At 64.2% G+C, this 17488-nt stretch overlaps 2 protein-coding genes and 1 long non-coding RNA gene across 3 annotated transcripts; all 3 read right to left on the bottom strand.

Annotated features, from left to right (window-relative positions):
* Window positions 1–1975: 1975 nt before the first annotated feature.
* Window positions 1976–9935, bottom strand: ZNF687 (zinc finger protein 687). The gene is made up of 9 exons (XM_065751545.1): window positions 9909–9935; window positions 4888–7127; window positions 4266–4444; window positions 3899–4075; window positions 3648–3810; window positions 3171–3464; window positions 2980–3092; window positions 2704–2845; window positions 1976–2446 (listed from the first exon to the last, which is right to left on the bottom strand). Exons 2-9 carry the CDS (start codon window positions 7105–7107, stop codon window positions 1976–1978), a joined length of 3759 nt encoding a protein of 1252 aa, XP_065607617.1. The 5' UTR covers window positions 7108–7127; window positions 9909–9935.
* Window positions 9936–11430: 1495 nt separating this feature from the next.
* PSMD4 (proteasome 26S subunit ubiquitin receptor, non-ATPase 4) lies at window positions 11431–14731 on the bottom strand. The gene is made up of 10 exons (XM_065751550.1): window positions 14654–14731; window positions 14171–14311; window positions 13812–13926; window positions 13235–13321; window positions 12880–12948; window positions 12551–12766; window positions 12360–12468; window positions 11927–12058; window positions 11739–11806; window positions 11431–11658 (listed from the first exon to the last, which is right to left on the bottom strand). The coding sequence occupies exons 1-10, from the start codon at window positions 14677–14679 to the stop codon at window positions 11491–11493; spliced, it is 1131 nt and encodes a 376-aa protein (XP_065607622.1). The 5' UTR covers window positions 14680–14731; the 3' UTR covers window positions 11431–11490.
* A 735-nt stretch (window positions 14732–15466) lies between these two features.
* On the bottom strand, window positions 15467–16664 carry LOC136058263 (uncharacterized). Its single transcript, XR_010623125.1, has 2 exons — window positions 15804–16664; window positions 15467–15688 (listed from the first exon to the last, which is right to left on the bottom strand). It is a non-coding gene; the product is annotated as an uncharacterized LOC136058263 (long non-coding RNA).
* Between the last annotated feature and the right edge of the window lie 824 nt (window positions 16665–17488).

The following is a 17488-nucleotide window of genomic DNA, read 5'->3' as shown; positions in this document are numbered from 1 at the left end:
TGCTCCCCACCCCCTCACGCTCCCTTCTATTTTTTGAGGTGATTTTGTTTATTTTTTTGGACTCTGTTCCCCCCTTTTGGGACTGTGAAGTGTTCCGTTCCCCCCCCCATCCCCACAGTAATGTCTGTGGCTGCTTTGCCCCCCCCCACAGACCGTCCATCCCCACAGCAGCAGTGGGACGGGGTCGGGGCAGCGCTGAACCCCTCAGAAGGACTGAAGGAAATGGGGATTTCTGCACTGTGGGGGGACCCCCGTGGCCCCACAGTCACCCTCCTATGGCTCCACAGCTTTGGGCCCCCCCCGTTTGCCCCAACCCCCCCCACGTGTGCAGGGCCGTCCCCGCGCCCCTCCGTCCCCCTCTGTTCTTCCAGCAGTAATTATTTGTCACATGGATTATTTCGCATTAAAAACCAAAACAACAGTGAACAAAATATAATCCCCCCCCCCAAGTTCTCATCCCATGGCCCCACTAAGGGGGGGGGGGGGGGAGGGGGTGCCCCCATTGCACTGCAGCCCTCGGGTGGGACACCCCCACCTCTTCTAGAGCTGAAGGGGGAAAAAGAGGGTTCAGAGCTGGGGGGGATCCATTGGGGGGCACTCAGCTGTGTTTGGGGCACCATGCCCTCTTCTGGGGGCACCCCGTGTGGCTTTGGGACCGGGCCGGGGGCGGCTGTGCATTGGGATCCCCCCCCCACCTCCCCCCCCCCCCCCCGGGGCCACGGAAGGAACAGAGGCACCGAAGGGGTTAAACCACTAAAAGTTTAATTGCGTTATGACTACAAGAATAAAGGATACCTGAGAGCCTCTGCAGTGCCCGTAGCGTTACTGAAGCAGAATCACAACCCCCACACGCAGCGCTCGCCCCCCCCCCCCTCCCCCCAACCCCCCCCCCGGCCCCACACGCGAACAGAAATCCATCAGAAGGCGCCGAAGTGCCACAAAACCCCACAGTGCCATTTGGGATCACAGAGCGAAGATCGGGGGATCGCGGCGCAACGATGGGGGGGGGTCACAGTGCAACGATGGGGGACGGGGGCGCGGCGCTATGGGTGGGGGTCGCGGTGCCATTCGGGGGCGTCTCCTCCTAAAAGCGGTGGGAGCGACTCCGGGCTCTGCTGACTGCAGTCAGCGCTGCGGGGGTCACTGCCGCGCGGGGCCGGGGGGGCGGCACTTCGCTGCCGTCCTTTTTTTTTTTTCTCCTTTTTAAGGAGCTGAGTCCGCCTGTCCCCACCGCCCCGAAAACAAAACAAAAAAACAAAACAAAAAAAAAAAAACCCACCCCCCCGCAAAAAAAAAAAAAAAAAAAAAAAAAGTCCCCAAAAATAAAAATGGAAAAAGAAAAAAAAAGAAAAAAACAAACCCAAACCCAAATCACAACAGTAGTTCTTCCTTCCTTGCTTCTTTTTTTCTCGTCGCTTTTAGTGTATATGGTACAGCTGTACACTGCGGCCCAGGAGATCCGCACGGCCCCGGGGGGGCGATGGGGGCGGGGCCGCAGTGAGCGCCCCAGCGCCGGGGCTGCAACGCGGCCGTGCCCCACACCGCTGTGGGGTGGGAGGTGCAGGGAGAGCCCCCGCCGCCCCACGGAGCGGCTGCGGCGATGGGAAAGAAAGAGGGACCGCTCGGACTCTGAAGAGGCGCATCCCCCCGCGGCCGTGGGGATGTGCTCCCGTTCCCCCACCCCGCGCCGGCGCTCCCGGCTCAGAGCTGCGTCCGTGCGCTCATCCCGCGGCACCGCGTCCCTCCGTGGCTCCGTGGGGCGGGGGCGGCCCGGGCCGCGCCCCCCATCGCCTCCTGCACACAACCGGAGCGCAGTTCCGCCGCTCTCAGCCCGGGGCCGCGTCGGGCGGACGGCGCCGACCTCTCCTCGCGGTGCCTCCGTCCGCCCCACGGCACCGCAGTGCCCCACCGAGCAGAGGAAGGGGCTCCCGGGGGGGGGGGCTCGGTGCTCCCCCGGCCTCGCACGGGGCCGGCTCTAGTTCTCGGGGCTGGCGTTCTGCCGCGCGCGGATGAAGGCCATCCCGTGCGTGCGGAAGTGCGTCTTGAGGTTGAGCTGGCTGTCGAAGCTGCGGCCGCAGACGGTGCAGGACAGGGCGCCGTCGGCCGCGTGCGGTGCTCCCCCCCGGGGGCTGCGGGGGCCCGGCTCCTCCGCCTCCGCCGTGCCCTTCTTCTTCTTGTGGGTGATGAAGCGGTGGCGGTTGAGGGACACCTGGGAGGTGAAGCAGAGCCCGCACTCGCGGCACTGGTGGGAGCTCTCGTCAGTCCGGTGCTGGGGGATGTGCTCCTGGAAGTCGGCGGCGCTGCCGGCGATGTATCCGCACTTGCGGCAGCGGAACGGCGCTTTGCGGTCGCCTTTGGGGTTCTTGGAGGGAGGGGTGGTGCTGTCGGGCTCCTCGCTGCACGAGTCCCCTTCGTCCGAGGAGAGCTTCCTCTTGCGGCCGGACACCTGCGGCCACGGGGGGAGCGTTGGGGCCCCACGGGAGCAGCTCCAGCAGAGCCCCTCCGCAGCCCCCCCCCGAGCCCCTCATCTGCCCTTCCCCCCTCCCCACGCCCGCCAGCAGCTGGAAGCAGCAAGCAAGCAGGGCGTCTCCCCCTGAGATGCCACAGCACACAGCCCCCACCCGGAGCAGGGGGCAGCACCACCTCCGTGTGCAGCCCGTGCCCCCCGTGGGGGGGTCCGCGAGCAGACGGGCGCGGCCGTACCTGCGCGGCGCCGGTGCCGATGCGCGCGATGATGACCTCCTGGCTCCTGGTCTGGTCGGTCACTTTGATGCCGTGCCGCACCTGGATGTGCTTCTCCAGGATCAGGCGGCTGCTGAACGTCCGTTTGCCCTCTGTGCAGTACCTGGGTGGGGGAGGGGGCACGGGGGGGGGGATGGGCGGTGCTCACCCGTGGGACACACAGCCCCGGTGTCCCCCATCCCCAGGACACAGAGGGGACCCCCCCACGCCCCCCCCCCCCCCCAGGCACAGCAGTACCTGCACGGGTAGACGCGTTTGATCCCTTCGTGGTTGACGCGGACGTGTCTGCGCAGACTGGGAGCGGAGCAGAAGGAGCGCTCGCAGAGGTGACACGGGAACTTCTTCACCGACTGTGGGAGACAGAGGGGTGGGGGTACCAGGGGCGGAGCCCTCCCCTCCCCCCCCCACGCGGCCCCACGGCCCCTCACCTTCCCGTGGTCCTTCTTCATGTGGGACACGTACTCGTCGCGCTCGGGGAACCAGGAGTGGCAGACGCCGCAGGTCCACCCGCTGCCCTTGGCTTTGCTGGCCGCCTTGCGCTGGAAGCGGCGCTTGGCCTTGCGCAGCTCCGGGGAGCTGGGGGGGTCGTCCTCCTCCGTGGAGGACGAGGATTCGTCGGAGATTTTGGGGACGGGGGCGTCCATGGGCTCCTGCTTCGGGGTGAGCAGCACCGCCGCCTTCTTGGCCGCCTCCTCCCGCGGCTTCGGGGGCTGATGGGTGTTCTGAGGAGCGGAGGCGCAGTGGTGGTGGTCGTCCCAGAGGGGCAGACCCCCCCCCCCCTGCACGCAGCCCTCACCGTGGGGACGGGGGGGGGAAGGAGGGCCCGGGGGGCCCCAGGTTCTGGATGTCAGCGTGGGAAAGGATGTGGGAACACGGGGGACACGAGGCCCCGGCCCCAGCCGTACCTTGAGGTGCTCCAACATCGTGCGCTTCTGCGCGAACAGCAGCGGGCAGTCGGGGCACTTGAAGACGCTGACGCGTTGGTTGAGCAGGTGCTGGTCGAAGTGGGAGGAGAGCAGCGGCTTGTGGGTGAACACCGTGTCGCACATGGCACACTTGTAGATCATCCTGAGGGGGGCACGAGGAGCTCAGGGGGGTCCGGGGCAGCGGTGCCACCCCACAGCAGCGGGGGGCTGTGCGGGATGGGGGCACTCACTTGGACTGCTGGTTGCCGAAGCCGGGGTGCTGCGTGTAGACGTGGGCGTGGGCGCTGGGCGCCGACTTGAAGGCCATGGGGCAGATGGGGCACTTGTGGAACACCTCGCAGTGCGACGTCTGGATGTGAGACTTGATGGAGTTGACGCCGCCGAACACCACGGCGCAGCTGGGGCACCTGGGGAGCATGGGGGGGGGAGCACGCAGCGGGGACGTGGGTTCAGCGGAGCTCAGCCCAACGCGGCACCGGGCACTGGGATGTGGATTTCTGCACAACACCCACAGCAAAACCCAGCAGGGACCCCCCACCTGCCCCAGTGCCCCTACCCAGACCCCTCGGACCCCCGCCCACCCCGGTGCCCCCCCACCTGTATCCCACTCTGCGGGAGAAGTGCAGGCAGGACTCCTTCAGGTGGGTCTCGAAGTTGGCCAGCAGGAAATTCCCCCCGCACTCCGGGCAGACGTGGGGCGGGCGGTTCTTGTGCATCCGCTGATGGGCACTGAAGCTGCAGCGGTTGGACATGATCATGGGGCACGTGGTGCAGACCTGGGGGGGCAGAGGAGTCAACCAGAGCATGAAAGGGAGGAGGAAGGGGGGAAAAGGGAGGAGGAAGAGGGAGGAGGAAGGCGCTCCTCGTGCTCACACTGAGGCGCACTGGCGGCTGTGGGTGCCCCACTGTGAGCAGCCCCACACCAACCAGGACACACTCCCACCCCATGGCGGAGCAAACCTCGCCCTGCTCTCACTGTGCTCCGTTTGTGCTTAGGGCCGAGGAAAGAGGAAGCAGCGCTGCAGCCACAACATGGCTGCACGGGGACTGCCCACACGGGCACCACATCCTCCCGGTTGGGTTCAGGAGAGCCCCACATCCCCGGGGACCCAAATGCTGCCCCACAGAGCCCCAGGAGCTGCCCCACAACCCCAAGGGCTCTCCAGGCACTCCCCACCCCCGAGCTCTGTGCTCACAGGAGGGCCGTGCGCCGACGTACCGTGCTGCTGGTGGTCCCCGCCGTCACCGCCTGCTGGAAGTGGGCGGCCAGCCCGGCCTTGTCCTTGCACTGCTCCTTGCACTCCAGGCACCTGAAGCAGCTGTAGTTGCTCTGCTCGGGGCCGCTCAGGGGCAGGATGGGGAGCTCCGGGGCCCCGTTGGCCGCGCTCAGGGTGTCCTGAGTGACTCCGGCCACTTTGCCAGCGGGGAAGGAAGCCACGGAGACCAGCGGGGTGATGTCCGGCTGCCCGATCATCTGATCCAAAGCGATGGGCCGCATGACCAGGTGGGAGCACTGCATCACCAGCCCCTTGTCCTTGTGCTCGCGGGCGTGCAGCAGCAGGCTGCACTTGTTGAAGAAGACGAGGCGCTTGGTGCAGTGGTTGCAGGTCACCTCGATGCGCATGCTGCGCCGGTCGTAGTGGCGAGCCAAGCTCTTCTCCAGAGCGAAGGAGTCCCCGCACTCCAGGCAGCGGTACCCGAAGGGCGGCAGCGCCAGGCTGGCGTCGGCCGGCGGGTTCAGGTTGGGTTTGTAGGTGGGCAGCAGGTTCTTGCTGTTGAGGATCTTGTTGAAGGCCTCCACCAGGCTGGACTGGCTGCGGGAGATGACGGTGCCCGCCACGGTCGGGGACGGCTTCTGCGGCTGCACCATCACCACCGTGGTGCCGTTCACCTTCTGGTTGGCCGTGGTGGTGACGGTGGCCGTCTGCGTCACGGGGCTGACGTTGGTGCGCGTGTCGGCCTTGGGCAGCGCCTGCGGCACCAGGTTGATGATGTTCTTGGTGACGGCTTTGCCCGCCTTGGCCGGCAGCACCACGGACTTCTGCTGCGCCACGCTGGCCGCGATCAGCATGGCACTGCTGGCGTTCTGGATGGTGGACACGGGCAGCACGGTGCCTTTGATCTTGGTGCCGTTGCCGAGCTGCACGCTGACGATTTTGGGCCCCTCGATGGCTTTCAGAGGGCTGCAGAGATCCACCTTCTCGTGGGGCGCCTCCAGCGCCATGCCGTCCTCCTTCTCCGCGGTGTCCTCGGCGCTGAGCTCGGCCGCGCCCCGGGCGGAGCCGGGCTCCGAGTCCGACGAGACGCGCGTCACCGTGCGGGTGATGCTGCCGCACGACGTCTTGATGGTTTTGATCCTCACTTTCAACGGCCGCGAGGAATTGGAAGAAGGGGAATCGTTGTTGTTGCCTTCGTCCTCCTCCTCCTCCTCGTCGTCAGCGCTCGACATGCTCTGCGGGCTTCCCATCGACTTCTCCAGAGCTTCGTGCTCCTCCTTGAGGGCGATGTCGTCCAGCTGCTTCGGAGACGCGGGGATCCTGGGGCTCTGCACCACGGGAGAGGAAGGTTTGTAGAAGGGCTCCCGCGGGCTGCCAGGCGAGCGCTTCACTTCGGGCAGGGTGCTGGCACTGCTGCCCAGGTTGGGGTCGGAGCCGGGCCAGGACGCCATGGGGGAATCACCCGCGGAGTAGCGGACGGTGACCGACTTCAGGTGCTCCAAGGGCCCCTCCCCCAGCGCAGCAGTCAGAGCCTTTGGGTTGGCGTCACGGGACGCCTCCTCGGAGTCAGACTCCTCTTTCTTGATGCAGGGCACAGTGGGAGGGGGCCCGCTCACGGCCCCGGCCTGGCCGCCCTCGTAGGGCTGTGGGAAGGAGGGGGGCAGGCCCTCTGCGCTCTCCCCCCCGGGCTCCTTGCAGTCCAGCGATGGGGTGGGCGACGGGGAGAGGGAGGGCACGGCCAGGGACTTCTCCTTGGGCTTGCACTCCCGAGCTCTGTCGATCAGGTTGGCAGCGTTGTCTTCGTTGGGATCGGGGCTAAAATGGGAGAAGATATCCAGCGGTTTGGGGCCTTTCTCCTTCACCCAGCACTCCCCGTTGGAGGACGCCACGGCTTCCACGGCCCGGGCCGCGGGGGACCTGGGCAGCTCGGCCGCCCCGAAGCCGTTCTGCAGCAGACGCGGCCCGAGGACGTGCCCATCCTTACTGCGCCCGTCCAGCGCCTCGAGCTGCTCCGGGCACACCGTGTTCTTCACGATGACGCTGACGGCGGTGATGTCGGTGTGGGGGAGGACGTGGTCGGGCGGCCCCGGCTCGCCGGGAACCGCCTTGATGTGCGCCTCGGCCTCCTCGTGGCCCGAGTGGATGGCCTCGTTGGTGTCGATGTCGGGGATGTCGAACGCTGCCAGGAGGTCGTCGAAATCCGGAGTTTTCATGTCACCCATGGTGGGGCCTGAGGCGGAGTCTGGAAAAGAGGGGGGGGGGAGAGTCAGCAGCACGACCCCGGCACCGCGCGTCACCACCCCACTGTGAGCTCCCACGGGGACGTGGATGGGAACCCGCCTGCCCCACACCCCAAAACCCCACAGCCTCTTCACTTTGAACCCCGTCCCCGAAGCCCTGGGGCAGCTCCCAGCGCTCCTCCACCTTCACTGCTCCGTGTTTGATCCCTGGCCAGGTGAGCACACAGCTCCGGGACAGATGTCTGAGAGTGGGGCTGCCCCGGGGCCGGAGCCCGCCCTGACTGAGTGCACAGACCCATCCTGGCCCCATAGGATCCCCCTCACTGGGAGGAGAGCAGCATCCCGGGCCCCCACGCTGCTGAGACGCAGAGCACGGCTGCACTGCGACCCGCCCGCCCGGCACGCGCTTATTTCAGGAGCTCAAACCACGACTGAGGGTTTTTTTGGGTATAAAATAACTACTTTTCTTTGGCAAAACAAAAGCAGCACTGGGGGGGGGGGAGGGGAGGGGTATTTTTATCCTTGTGAGCCACTGTCTGCCAGAGCTCAGCTTCAGGGCAGAGTGTGGGGGGGACGGCTGCACCCCAGCACCAGCACAGCCCCAGCACGGCTGCTTTTAAAGCTGCTTTTCCTGTTTCCCTCCCTGACCCCCGCGACGATGCACTTCCCACCATGAGCTGCTGGAGCCCAACAGGAGCTGACATCACCACCGACCCCCCCAGAGCCACACAGCTCTGCGTCCTAACGAGCTGGCTCTTAACGAGGCCGCGGTTCAGCCCCTCTGCTCTGCTCTGCTGCCCCGTGGGATCCCACCCGCACCTGCCCACCCCCTGGGAGTGCTCCTCCTGCACGATGCCATCCCACTTTTGTCAGCTGCCCTCGCTTATTTCCAGAACTATCATTAGTTTTGCTCATCTAAAAGGAGGAATGGATTCAGCCCAGGTTCAGAGGAGATAATGTGACACAGAGCTCAATGCTGAGAATGGCTCCCAGGTGTTGGACATCCCCAGCTCCCAGCTGCAGGGATATGGGATGGCATCTCCCCTTCCTCCTCCCAGATCGGTTTCTCCCTCTGCCAACTGCACTGTGGGGAGAGAGGTGCTCCAAAAGAACACCCACTCCTCCGAGCTCCAACCAAAGCAGCACTGGGTTCCCCCCAGAAGAGCTCAGTGTGGGGGGAGGAGTGGGGGCCAAGAGAGGCCCAGCAGAACACGTCCCAGTGCTGAACACGGGGCTCAATGCCACCCACATCCCAGCACAGGGATCACAGCATGGAGGGGCCTGAAAGATCACAGGGCCTTGGGATCAAAGGACAGTTTGGTTGGAGGGGACCCTGAAGGTTTTAGAACCATGAGATCATGGCACGGTTGGGTCGGAAGGGATCTCAGCCCCCAGCCCCATCTGAGTGGGCTGGCTGCCCCCCCCACTGTGCTGGAGCAGGGGGAGGCAGCCAGGTGGGCACAGACCACCGGAGCAGCCCATGACTGCCTCCAATTCCCCCCCAGTCTGCAGTGTCCCTGTGCAGGCACAGGGCTTCATTCCTGCACGATATTCCCAGCAGCACAGCAGGGAGTTACGGAACGACAGCAAGGGGGAAGGGGACAGACCTTCAGGGCCACAGAAGGACAGCGTGGATGGGCCGGAGGGGATGTGGGACGTCACAGAACTGTGGGATGGTTGGGTTGGGAGAACAGGACCTCAAAGGCCACAGAACCATAGGATCACAGCGTGGTTGGGCCTGAAAGGACCCTACAGATCAGAGCAGAACCATGGGATCGTGGTGCAGTTGCATTGGAAGGGGCAGCACAGCCCCCAGCCCCACTGTGATCTGCATCCTTCCCCCCCAGCACGGCAGATCCACCCCAAGAGCCGTGAGCAGACGGCCCCGCGCAGCCGCCGGCCGCAGGGATTACGCTCCCGTCCGTTCACCAGAATTAAGTCCGCACCATCTGCTGACTGCGGGAGATATCCAAACAAAGCGGCGGCGGCGCGGATCCAGAACTCTCGACGACTTGGCCGGACTGAGAGCTGGAGCTTCCCAACGCCAGCAGGTGCTCTGCAGGCAGCACGCAGCACCCCACAGGGCTCTGCAGCACCACAGCTGCACCCACACCGAGCGGCCCGACCCACAGCTGCACCCACACCGAGCGGCCCGACCCACAGCTGCACCCACACCGAGCGGCCCGACCCACAGCTCAGCCAGCTGCTGCCACAAACACCCCCCCACCCCGTTCCCCCAGACCCTCTGGAGAGCGCCCTTTGAGTGCAGCTCACCGTGGGGAGGTCGCTGCCGCCCGCTCCCCGATGGCGTGCAGAGCTGCGGGGAAAGAAGGGAAGGAGGAACTCGGGGATCGAGAGAAGAGGGGGAAAACCGAGCTCAAAACAAAACAGCGCACACTCCCTCGTGCCCAAACCGCTCTCTTCCTCGCCAACAAAGCCAGGGAGGCCGTAGGGAAGCGCTGCGGGGCCACCAGAAGCGTTTGCTCACACATCAGCTGCCCGCAGAGGGGTCCCGCATCCCCCAGGACCACAGTGGGGTCAGAGTGTCCCATCAGCCCCAGTGCGCTCCAGCACTCCCAGTTTCCCCTGTGCGGTCTGAACCTGCTGCAGAGTTCCCAGCATTCCCAGTTTACCCAGTGCGGTCAGAGCCTCCCATCACTCCTGGTGGGGTCCCGCAGGGCCCAGCACTGCGCCCATCCCCCATCCCCCAACCCAAAGCAGATCCGGCAGCGGCCGCAGCGCTCGGACACCCCCGGACCCCCTCCCCCCACCCCGGGGATCACCTCTGGCGTTTTTAAGGCCGTTTATGGGGAAACGCGCAGCATCCGCCGCATCACTTCGGAAGGTGGAAAGGGGGGGGGGGTGGGGTTTTGGGGGCCAAAGACCCCCGAACATTGGGACGGGGATGAGCGGGGCGTCGGTCACCTCCACGGGGATTTGGGTACGTGGGGAGGGACAGAGCTGCCCCAAAGGGCGCGCGATGGAGGACCGGGGGAGGCCGCCCCGCAGCCCCGGCCCCGCGCGGGGAACGGCGGCACCGAACCGCGGCCATTAACGGCCGCTCGGCGCGAAATTCCTTCGGGGGACGGAGCGGGAGAGAATCCCCGACCGTTACAGCCGCGCGGAGGGGGGCGGGGGCTCCCGGGGCCCAAATCCCAGCGGAGAGCGGAGGGCCGCCCCCTCCCCGCGCCCTCACCGCTCCGGGAGGGGCCGCGCGTGGCCGCTCCCTCCGGGCCGAGCGCACGGCGGCCATCGCGGCCCCCTCGGGCCCCGGGCGCAGAGCTCCTCCCCCGGCCCCGGACCCCCTCCCGTGACCCCAACCCCCTACCCCTCTCCGGGCCCCGCCGCGGCCTTACCGAGCGCTGAGCGGGCGGCGGGCCCGGCCACGGCCCAACCCCTCCGGCGGCGACCGCTGCTCCGCGGCACTTCCTGCTTGGCCCGCGCCCCCCGCCCTGCGCCGCCGGACGCTGACGCCCGCCCCCCCGGAGCGGCACTATTGGTCCGTCCGGACGTCACTCGTGGCTGCGCGCACGCTTATTCGACAGCGGCGCCGTCGCTCGTGGGCGGTTGCGGCCGCTCGCACTCGGGATTGGTGGAGGGGGAGGTGAGTCGGGGCTGGGGCCCGCCCCCTGAGGGGGTACCCATTGGGGGACGGGGCGGCCATTGAAAGCGTGGTCCCACCCTCCCCGCGCCTATTGGAGGCTCCGCGGATCGTCTGGATGCCGATTGGCTAAAAGCTGTGCTCATCAAGCCAGCCCGCCCCCCTCCCTCCTGCCATTGGCTAAGCGCGGCTGCCCATCCCGCATGGATTCGCGCAGCCATTGGCAGCAGCCGTGGTCGCTCAGGGCACCGCCCAGCTGCTGCTTTCCCATTGAACGAGGCGCCTGTCGCTCAAAGCAAAGCGCGGCCCCCATCGGTTGCGAGCCCTCCGCGGTCGGCCGCGTATTCCACCATTTCCTGCCGGCGCTGTCACTCGCAGAAGAACCAAGAGCTCGCCACGCCCCCTCGCTCCCCATCGGCCAGCTCGCCCGCCCATCCATGCTGAAAGACCCAATGAACTGCTCGAACCCGCCCCCTCCTCCCGTCGTAGAGACCGGGATCCATTACAACATCCTCCCCACCCCCTTCCCCATTGGCTGCCTCCGCCGCTCATCACCTAAGCCCCGCCCACAGCGCTGCGCAGTAAACATCCTGCGGAGCCGCGGGGAACGCCGGGAGGTGGCGCGGGGGGGGGCGTGGCCTCCCACTGGCTCCACCCCCCCCCCCCCCGGGAGCGGGAATAGGAACGGGGACGGGGCTCCGGGAGCCGGCACCGTGCTTCAGCCTTTATTGCCGCGTCAGGCGCAGCCCCCCGCCCGCTGCCCCTCACTTCTTGTCCTCCTCCTTCTTGTCCTTGCCCTCCTTGGAGGCCTGCGAGGCCAGCGAGCCCATGGCGTTGCGGATGGCCTCGTTGTTGGGGTCGACGCCGGGCAGGTTCTCCAGCACGCTCTGCAGGAACTCGGGGTCCTGCATCACGTCGTAGTCATCCTCCTCCTGCAGGGACACAGAGGGGAGAGGGGGGGGTTGGGCTGCATCCACGCCTGCCCCATCCCCTCCCTGCAGCGACGCCTCACCTTGGTGGGCTCCGAGGTGTCCATGGCCGTGCTGCTGTCCACCTCCGCCGCCTCCGCCTGCGCGAACTCTGCGGGAGAGCCCGAAGTGCACGGGACACTGTGGGGCGGCCCCAGGGACGGCCCCGTCCGGGAGCTGCCCCTCCGCCCCGGCTCTGTGAACGGGGTGGGAGCGCTCAGCGGATGCTCACCCGCCCCCTGCAGTGACATCTGCATGGCGTAGGCGATCTGCTCCTCCTCCGTCATGCTGCTCAGGTCCGGCAGCCCAGCACGCCCGAACTCCTGCTGGGTGATCGTCATCTTCAGCAGCGCATCGTCTGAATCTGCGGGGACAGCAGCCGTGCTCACAGCCCGGCCCAGAGCCCAGGAGGGTGGGCAGCCCACCCTGCACCCCTCCAGCACCCAGACCCCCTATTCCCCACCCTTCCCCGTGGAGTCGAAGTGGCAGCTGAGGGAAGCTGCAGCCTGGCGCTGTTCAGACAGCACAGAACACAGCTCTGCCACATCCAGCGCCCACATCCCGCAGTTTCGTGGCAGGACGCCCCTCCACCTGCCAGGCACCATCCCTGAGCTGTGTCCCGCCTGTCCCCACAGGAGCAGCTCCGCTCCCCGTGCAGCTCTCACCGTCCCCTCCAGTGGCAGCGATCCCAGCCTCAGCCGCAGAGGCGGCCGCAGCCCTCCTGGCCTCCTCCTCCTGCCGCTGCCTCTGCTCCTCCATGGAGACGCGCAGAGCCTGCAGAGATGGGGACAGCACGGTGCTGAGCGGGGCACAGCCTGGGACAGCACCGCAGAGCACACACCGCTGTCCCACTCACCAGGGCCAGCTCTGGGTCGGCACTGGGGTCCACGCCGAACTCGAAGTCGCTGGCACCGAGGCCCAGCATGGCCCCCCCCTCCCCGGCCAGGATTGGAGAGCTGATGAGGGCATCAGCCAGGCTGGGCCCCGGTGGCACCGTCACCAGGTGGGAGCCCGTGCCGTCCTTGCCGTTCAGGGTGTTGATGAAGGCCGTCAGCTTGTCCGTGTTGGCTTCCTAGGGGTGAGGAGAGCATCACGGTGCAGCCACGGAGGCGCTGAGGCACAGCTGTGTTGGTGCTCTTCCCTGACCTCTGGTTCTTAATGGGAAGAACGCAGCCCAAGTCTCACCTCTTCTCCAAAATTGATAATGTCAACGTTGACCTTCTCCTTCTTCAGACGCTTTGCCAGTTTCACCAGCTGCAACAAGGACACACGGAGGCTTTAGCTTCTCAGTGCCCACACCTCAGCTCTCACGTCCCTCCTCATCCACTGGAAACCAGGGCACAGCCCTCAGGAGCCACTCCTCATAAAGCCCCCAAACAGCCGCCCAGCTGCAGACCCCCAGCGAACAGCTCCAGCCCGCACTGCCCTGCTGGGCACACAGCTTTCCCCTCAGAACAGGGCAAGGAGCAAGCCTGCAGTCCGGTTTAGGGGTACACGTAGAGCAGAGACAGTGTATTCTGTTAGGACTGGTGCTACTCACGTCTTTCTCATTATCTTCTACAGGGCTCCCAACAAAGGCAATGATTCGCATCTTGTGATTCTTGCCCTGGCGATGCTTCAAAGCCAGCTACAAGACAGAAGTCACATCATCTTGAGGAGCAGCTCCCAGGAGGAGGGATGGCCAGGAGCCAGCCCTGGACAGATGTGAAGAAGCAGAGAACCACTGGGCTGCGTGGTGATGGGCAGCTCCTCCTCTTCCTCCCCCAACCCAGACCTGAGCTGTTCTTGGCGGATGTGTGCTCAGTGCAGGGACTGTGCAGGGCAGTGAGGGAAAAGGATGTGGGGTGGGCACGGATGGGTGACACTGCCAGGCTGAGCACCATCGGCCGCTGTGCAGCGTGGGCTCCTGTGACACAGCTACCCAGCTCCTCCACAGCAAACTCTCAGGGTAGGGTTTCAAACACCAAGTTTTTACGCCAGATTTTACAAAGGTTTTTGAGGCAAAGCCATTTGCTTGGCAGGAGAGTCAGCAGCGAGTCCAACAGGAAATGCTAAGGCAAAGATTACTACAGAGAAAGATGCAGGCTTGGTTCTGAGCAACAAATACTACCACTTACGTGAGCGACCCTGATCCCCGTGCAAAAGGTGATTTTCCCTTTGGGCTGCACCGTGTGTAGCTTTGAAAGGATCCGTCCTGTGTCTGGAGTGAGCGTGGTCAACACTTCACAGTTACTGCAACGGAAACACACTGCAGTAAAGTTGCTGTTCGAGAACCTCCCTGAGAAATCTCCCTCGTTTGTTACCCTGTGAGACAAAAGGCCCCAAAGGACGAGTCAGGAAGAGAAAAGCTCCCAGAACGCTGCAGAAGGGCCCTGCTGGAATGCAGCACCTCCCTACCTGCCCTCCTGGAAGGGAGGCTGGGTTTTTCAGCACGCTCCCCACATCCCCCCCTTCCCCACATCCCCCGACCCCATACTTGGCTAAGGTGATGAGCCCCACGTTGTTCTCGGGGTTGCTGCGGGTCTTGGAGTGGCACACGATGTTGACAGCATCTTGCTGGGCCTGCAGCCGAGTGGGTAAGAAGTCCCCATTTCTCATGTACTCGCTGTTATCGACGCTGGGAAAAAAAAAACAGGGGAAAAAGTTGAGAGCTCTCCTCAAAGCAAACCCTGAGCACACAGCACCCCTCCCATGGGGCCCTTCTGAAGGCACCGACAAAAGGACGGATCGGCTCCGAGAGGCCGCGCTGTGCCTATAACCACAGCGGTCCCCAACCCCCCATCCCTGTCCCTCCCAGAGCCCCGGGCCCGGCCGTGCCCCATCCCGCCATGACTCAGGGAAACCCGCAGCGGCGCCGCGCGGCCCACGGAGCGCAGCGGAACGCGGGGAGTGGGGGAAGGAGAGGGGAGAAGGAGCGGCGCAGGGCTGCGGAGGGCCCGGCCCGGCCCGGCCCGCTCACCACACCATGGTGCTCTCCAGAACCATCTTCGCCCCTCTCCCTCAGAGCCGCCTCACGGCCCTCTCAACAAGGAGCGCGTTGATTGGCTCCGCGCCGCCGCCCAACGGCCGTCGCCCGTGCTGGGACGTGAGGGGCGGCGGGCGCAGGGCATGCCGGGAGCTGGAGTCCCTATGGTCCCTCTGTCAGCCCCGCAAATGTGTCCGCCCGGCGCACGGCGCTCCCGCGGTTCGGTTCCGCCCGCACCTCCTGCGGCCGGGTCCCACCGCACTATAGGGCGGGAAGAGCGGAGCCCCCAACGCCCGGGAAGGTCACGGACACGGGGAGCGCCGCTCACGTGACCGCAGCCAACGGATCTGCGGACGGAGAGCACCGGGACCGGCGCTCAGCGTCACCATCCATGGCACCAACAGCGATTCCGTGATCTTAATCATCACCCTCTGAGGGGTGGGGAGGCTGGGAGGGTCCTTAAAGGTCAAACACGTGATGGTTGAGTTGGAAGGGTCCTTAAAGGCCAACCTCAGAACCATAAAACGACAGAAAAGTTCTGGATTGAAGGGATCTCATCCCAGTTCAGTGCAGGTGGGGGGGGAACAGCCCCCTTCCAACCCAACCCATTCTCTGAACCCGCACTGTGCATAGGGGCAGACACATCTCCCCCCCAGCAGCTGTATTCCCTCCCCAGGAGCACTCCAGCCCCCCTAAAATCGGCACAGAGCCCCTTTGGTTCCCACCCCCACAGCACCAGGGCAATGGCAGACGCTCCGCAGCCCCCACGTGCCCCTCCCCACAGAAGCAGCCGTGGAGGCGGATGGGTGCAGGAGCACGCGCTGTATTCGGGGCCGCGGGCATCCACAGACTGCCACCAACGGCGAAACGGTACAGAGGTAACACGACACTGTCCACGACACGGCACGAGCAGCTCCACGGGGACAGGGACGGGGCCTTCCCGGTGCCAAGGGCGATGCCAAGGGACCACGCGGGCCCAAATCCATCAGGAGGTGCCGGGATCCATCGGCCCATGCCAGGATCCATCAGCTGAGGCCAGGATCCTTAAGTCCATGCCAGGATCCATTGGTGCTAGGATCCATCAACCCACACCAGGATCCATCACATGGGGCCAGATGGATCTTGTGGTGCCGGGATCCATCACTCGGGGATAAGATCCTTAAGTCCGTGCCAGGATCCATCAACCCATTCCAAGATCCATCGGGTGGATCTAGGATCCATTGGATGGTCCCTGAATCCATCACCTGGGGCCAAGATCCTTAAGTCCATGCCATGATCCACTGAGTGATGCCAGCATCCATCAACTCATTCCAGGACCCATCAGGTGGTCCAGGACCCAGCAGCTGGGGCCAGAATCCAAAAGTCCATGCCAGGATCCATCGGATGCTGCCAGGATCCATCAATTGATGCCAGGATCCATCAATTGATGCCAGGATCCATCGGATGCTCCCAGGATCAATCAATTGATCCCAGGATCCATTGGCTGAGTCCCAGGATCCATCAATTGATTCCATGATCCATGGGGTGGTCCCGCCGGTGGCCCCACAGCCCTCCCCACTGCAGGAGGGCCCCATGGGGGTTCAGGAGCCGTTTAACAGCGGTTGTCACCACTTCCAGATGCAAAAAAAAAAAAAAAAAAAAAAAAAAAAGGCAGTTGTTCTCTGAAAATCCATTACAAAGCGAAGGTCTGTAGATCCCATATAGAAACACCACCCCCCATTCCCCTAATTGCTGCATGACTATCCCCGGAAAAACGTACAGGAAAAAAAAAAAAACCAACCACTTAAATACTTCATAAATATTAAACCATGAAAAAGAAAATTGAGAGTTGGTTTTCTTCCCTCCTGGTAAAAAATAAAAATCAAAAGAGAACGAGAAACCCGAACCATTCCAGGAGATGGGAGGGAAGGTAAGAACAGCGTCTAATATAGACAGTTATCTCGGCTCTGAAGGAAGGGCAGCGTGGAGGGGGCAGAGCCCACCTTCCTCCCAGCCCTGGGACGGGGTCGGCGTGGGACAGCCCCCGGGGGCACCGGGAGCCGCAGAAGCCCGCTCCGGGTGGGGACACCCGGAGGAGTAAGGCCATTCCGTTGGGTCTTTTGAAAAGCAAACCTAAGAAATAACATCCAAAAGAAGGGTTGGGGTTTTTTTTGGTTTTGTTTCGGTGGGGGGTTTTTTTTTTGTGGGTGTTTTTGTTTTTTCCTTTAAAAAAAAAATATCGGCGCCCGCTTTGAGGCGGAGGTGGGGAGAGAGTCGGCCCCGAAAGGGGCTCCCCTCTGCACCACTACATTCCGGGGCTCCTCAGTGCACAGAAACCCCTCGTGCCCCACAGGGCCACCATTACATTACTTTGCTTTTTTGTTTTTTTACCCCCGATATATAAAAGAAAAAAAAAAACCCAACAAAACAACGGAGGATCCCAACCCATTGGGAGCACGGGGCAGAGTCGCTTCCTTTGCTAAAAAATAAAACCAGAAAAGCGCTCCGTGAGAACACAGATGAGCCCGAGGTCTGCGTGTGGGGACGGGCAGCGGTCCCTTCGCTGAAGAAACAGCGACGGATTCCCAGCACTGAGCTCTTAGTGACCCCAAAGGGGCACGGACCCCACGCCGCAGCTCCGTGGGGCAGAGCTGAGGGGAAGGGCTGCGACCGCAGCGCAGGAAACGCCGACGTTAAAAACTCGTTGGAAATAGAAAAGATGAGCACGGTGCTCCGGCCAGGTGCGAACTGCTGAGGTTGGCATCACGAGCAGCGATCTCCCTGGAAGTCAGATCCCTTTTCCAAAGGCCTTCGGTCCACGTGGAGCAGTTCCTCCTCTTCCTCCTCCTC

Source organism: Cyrtonyx montezumae, unplaced genomic scaffold (assembly GCF_038088225.1).
Source record: "Cyrtonyx montezumae isolate F1298 unplaced genomic scaffold, pur_monq_1.0 scaffold_75, whole genome shotgun sequence".
NCBI lineage: Eukaryota > Metazoa > Chordata > Aves > Galliformes > Odontophoridae > Cyrtonyx > Cyrtonyx montezumae.
This window is presented reverse-complemented; position numbering and strand designations above follow the sequence as displayed.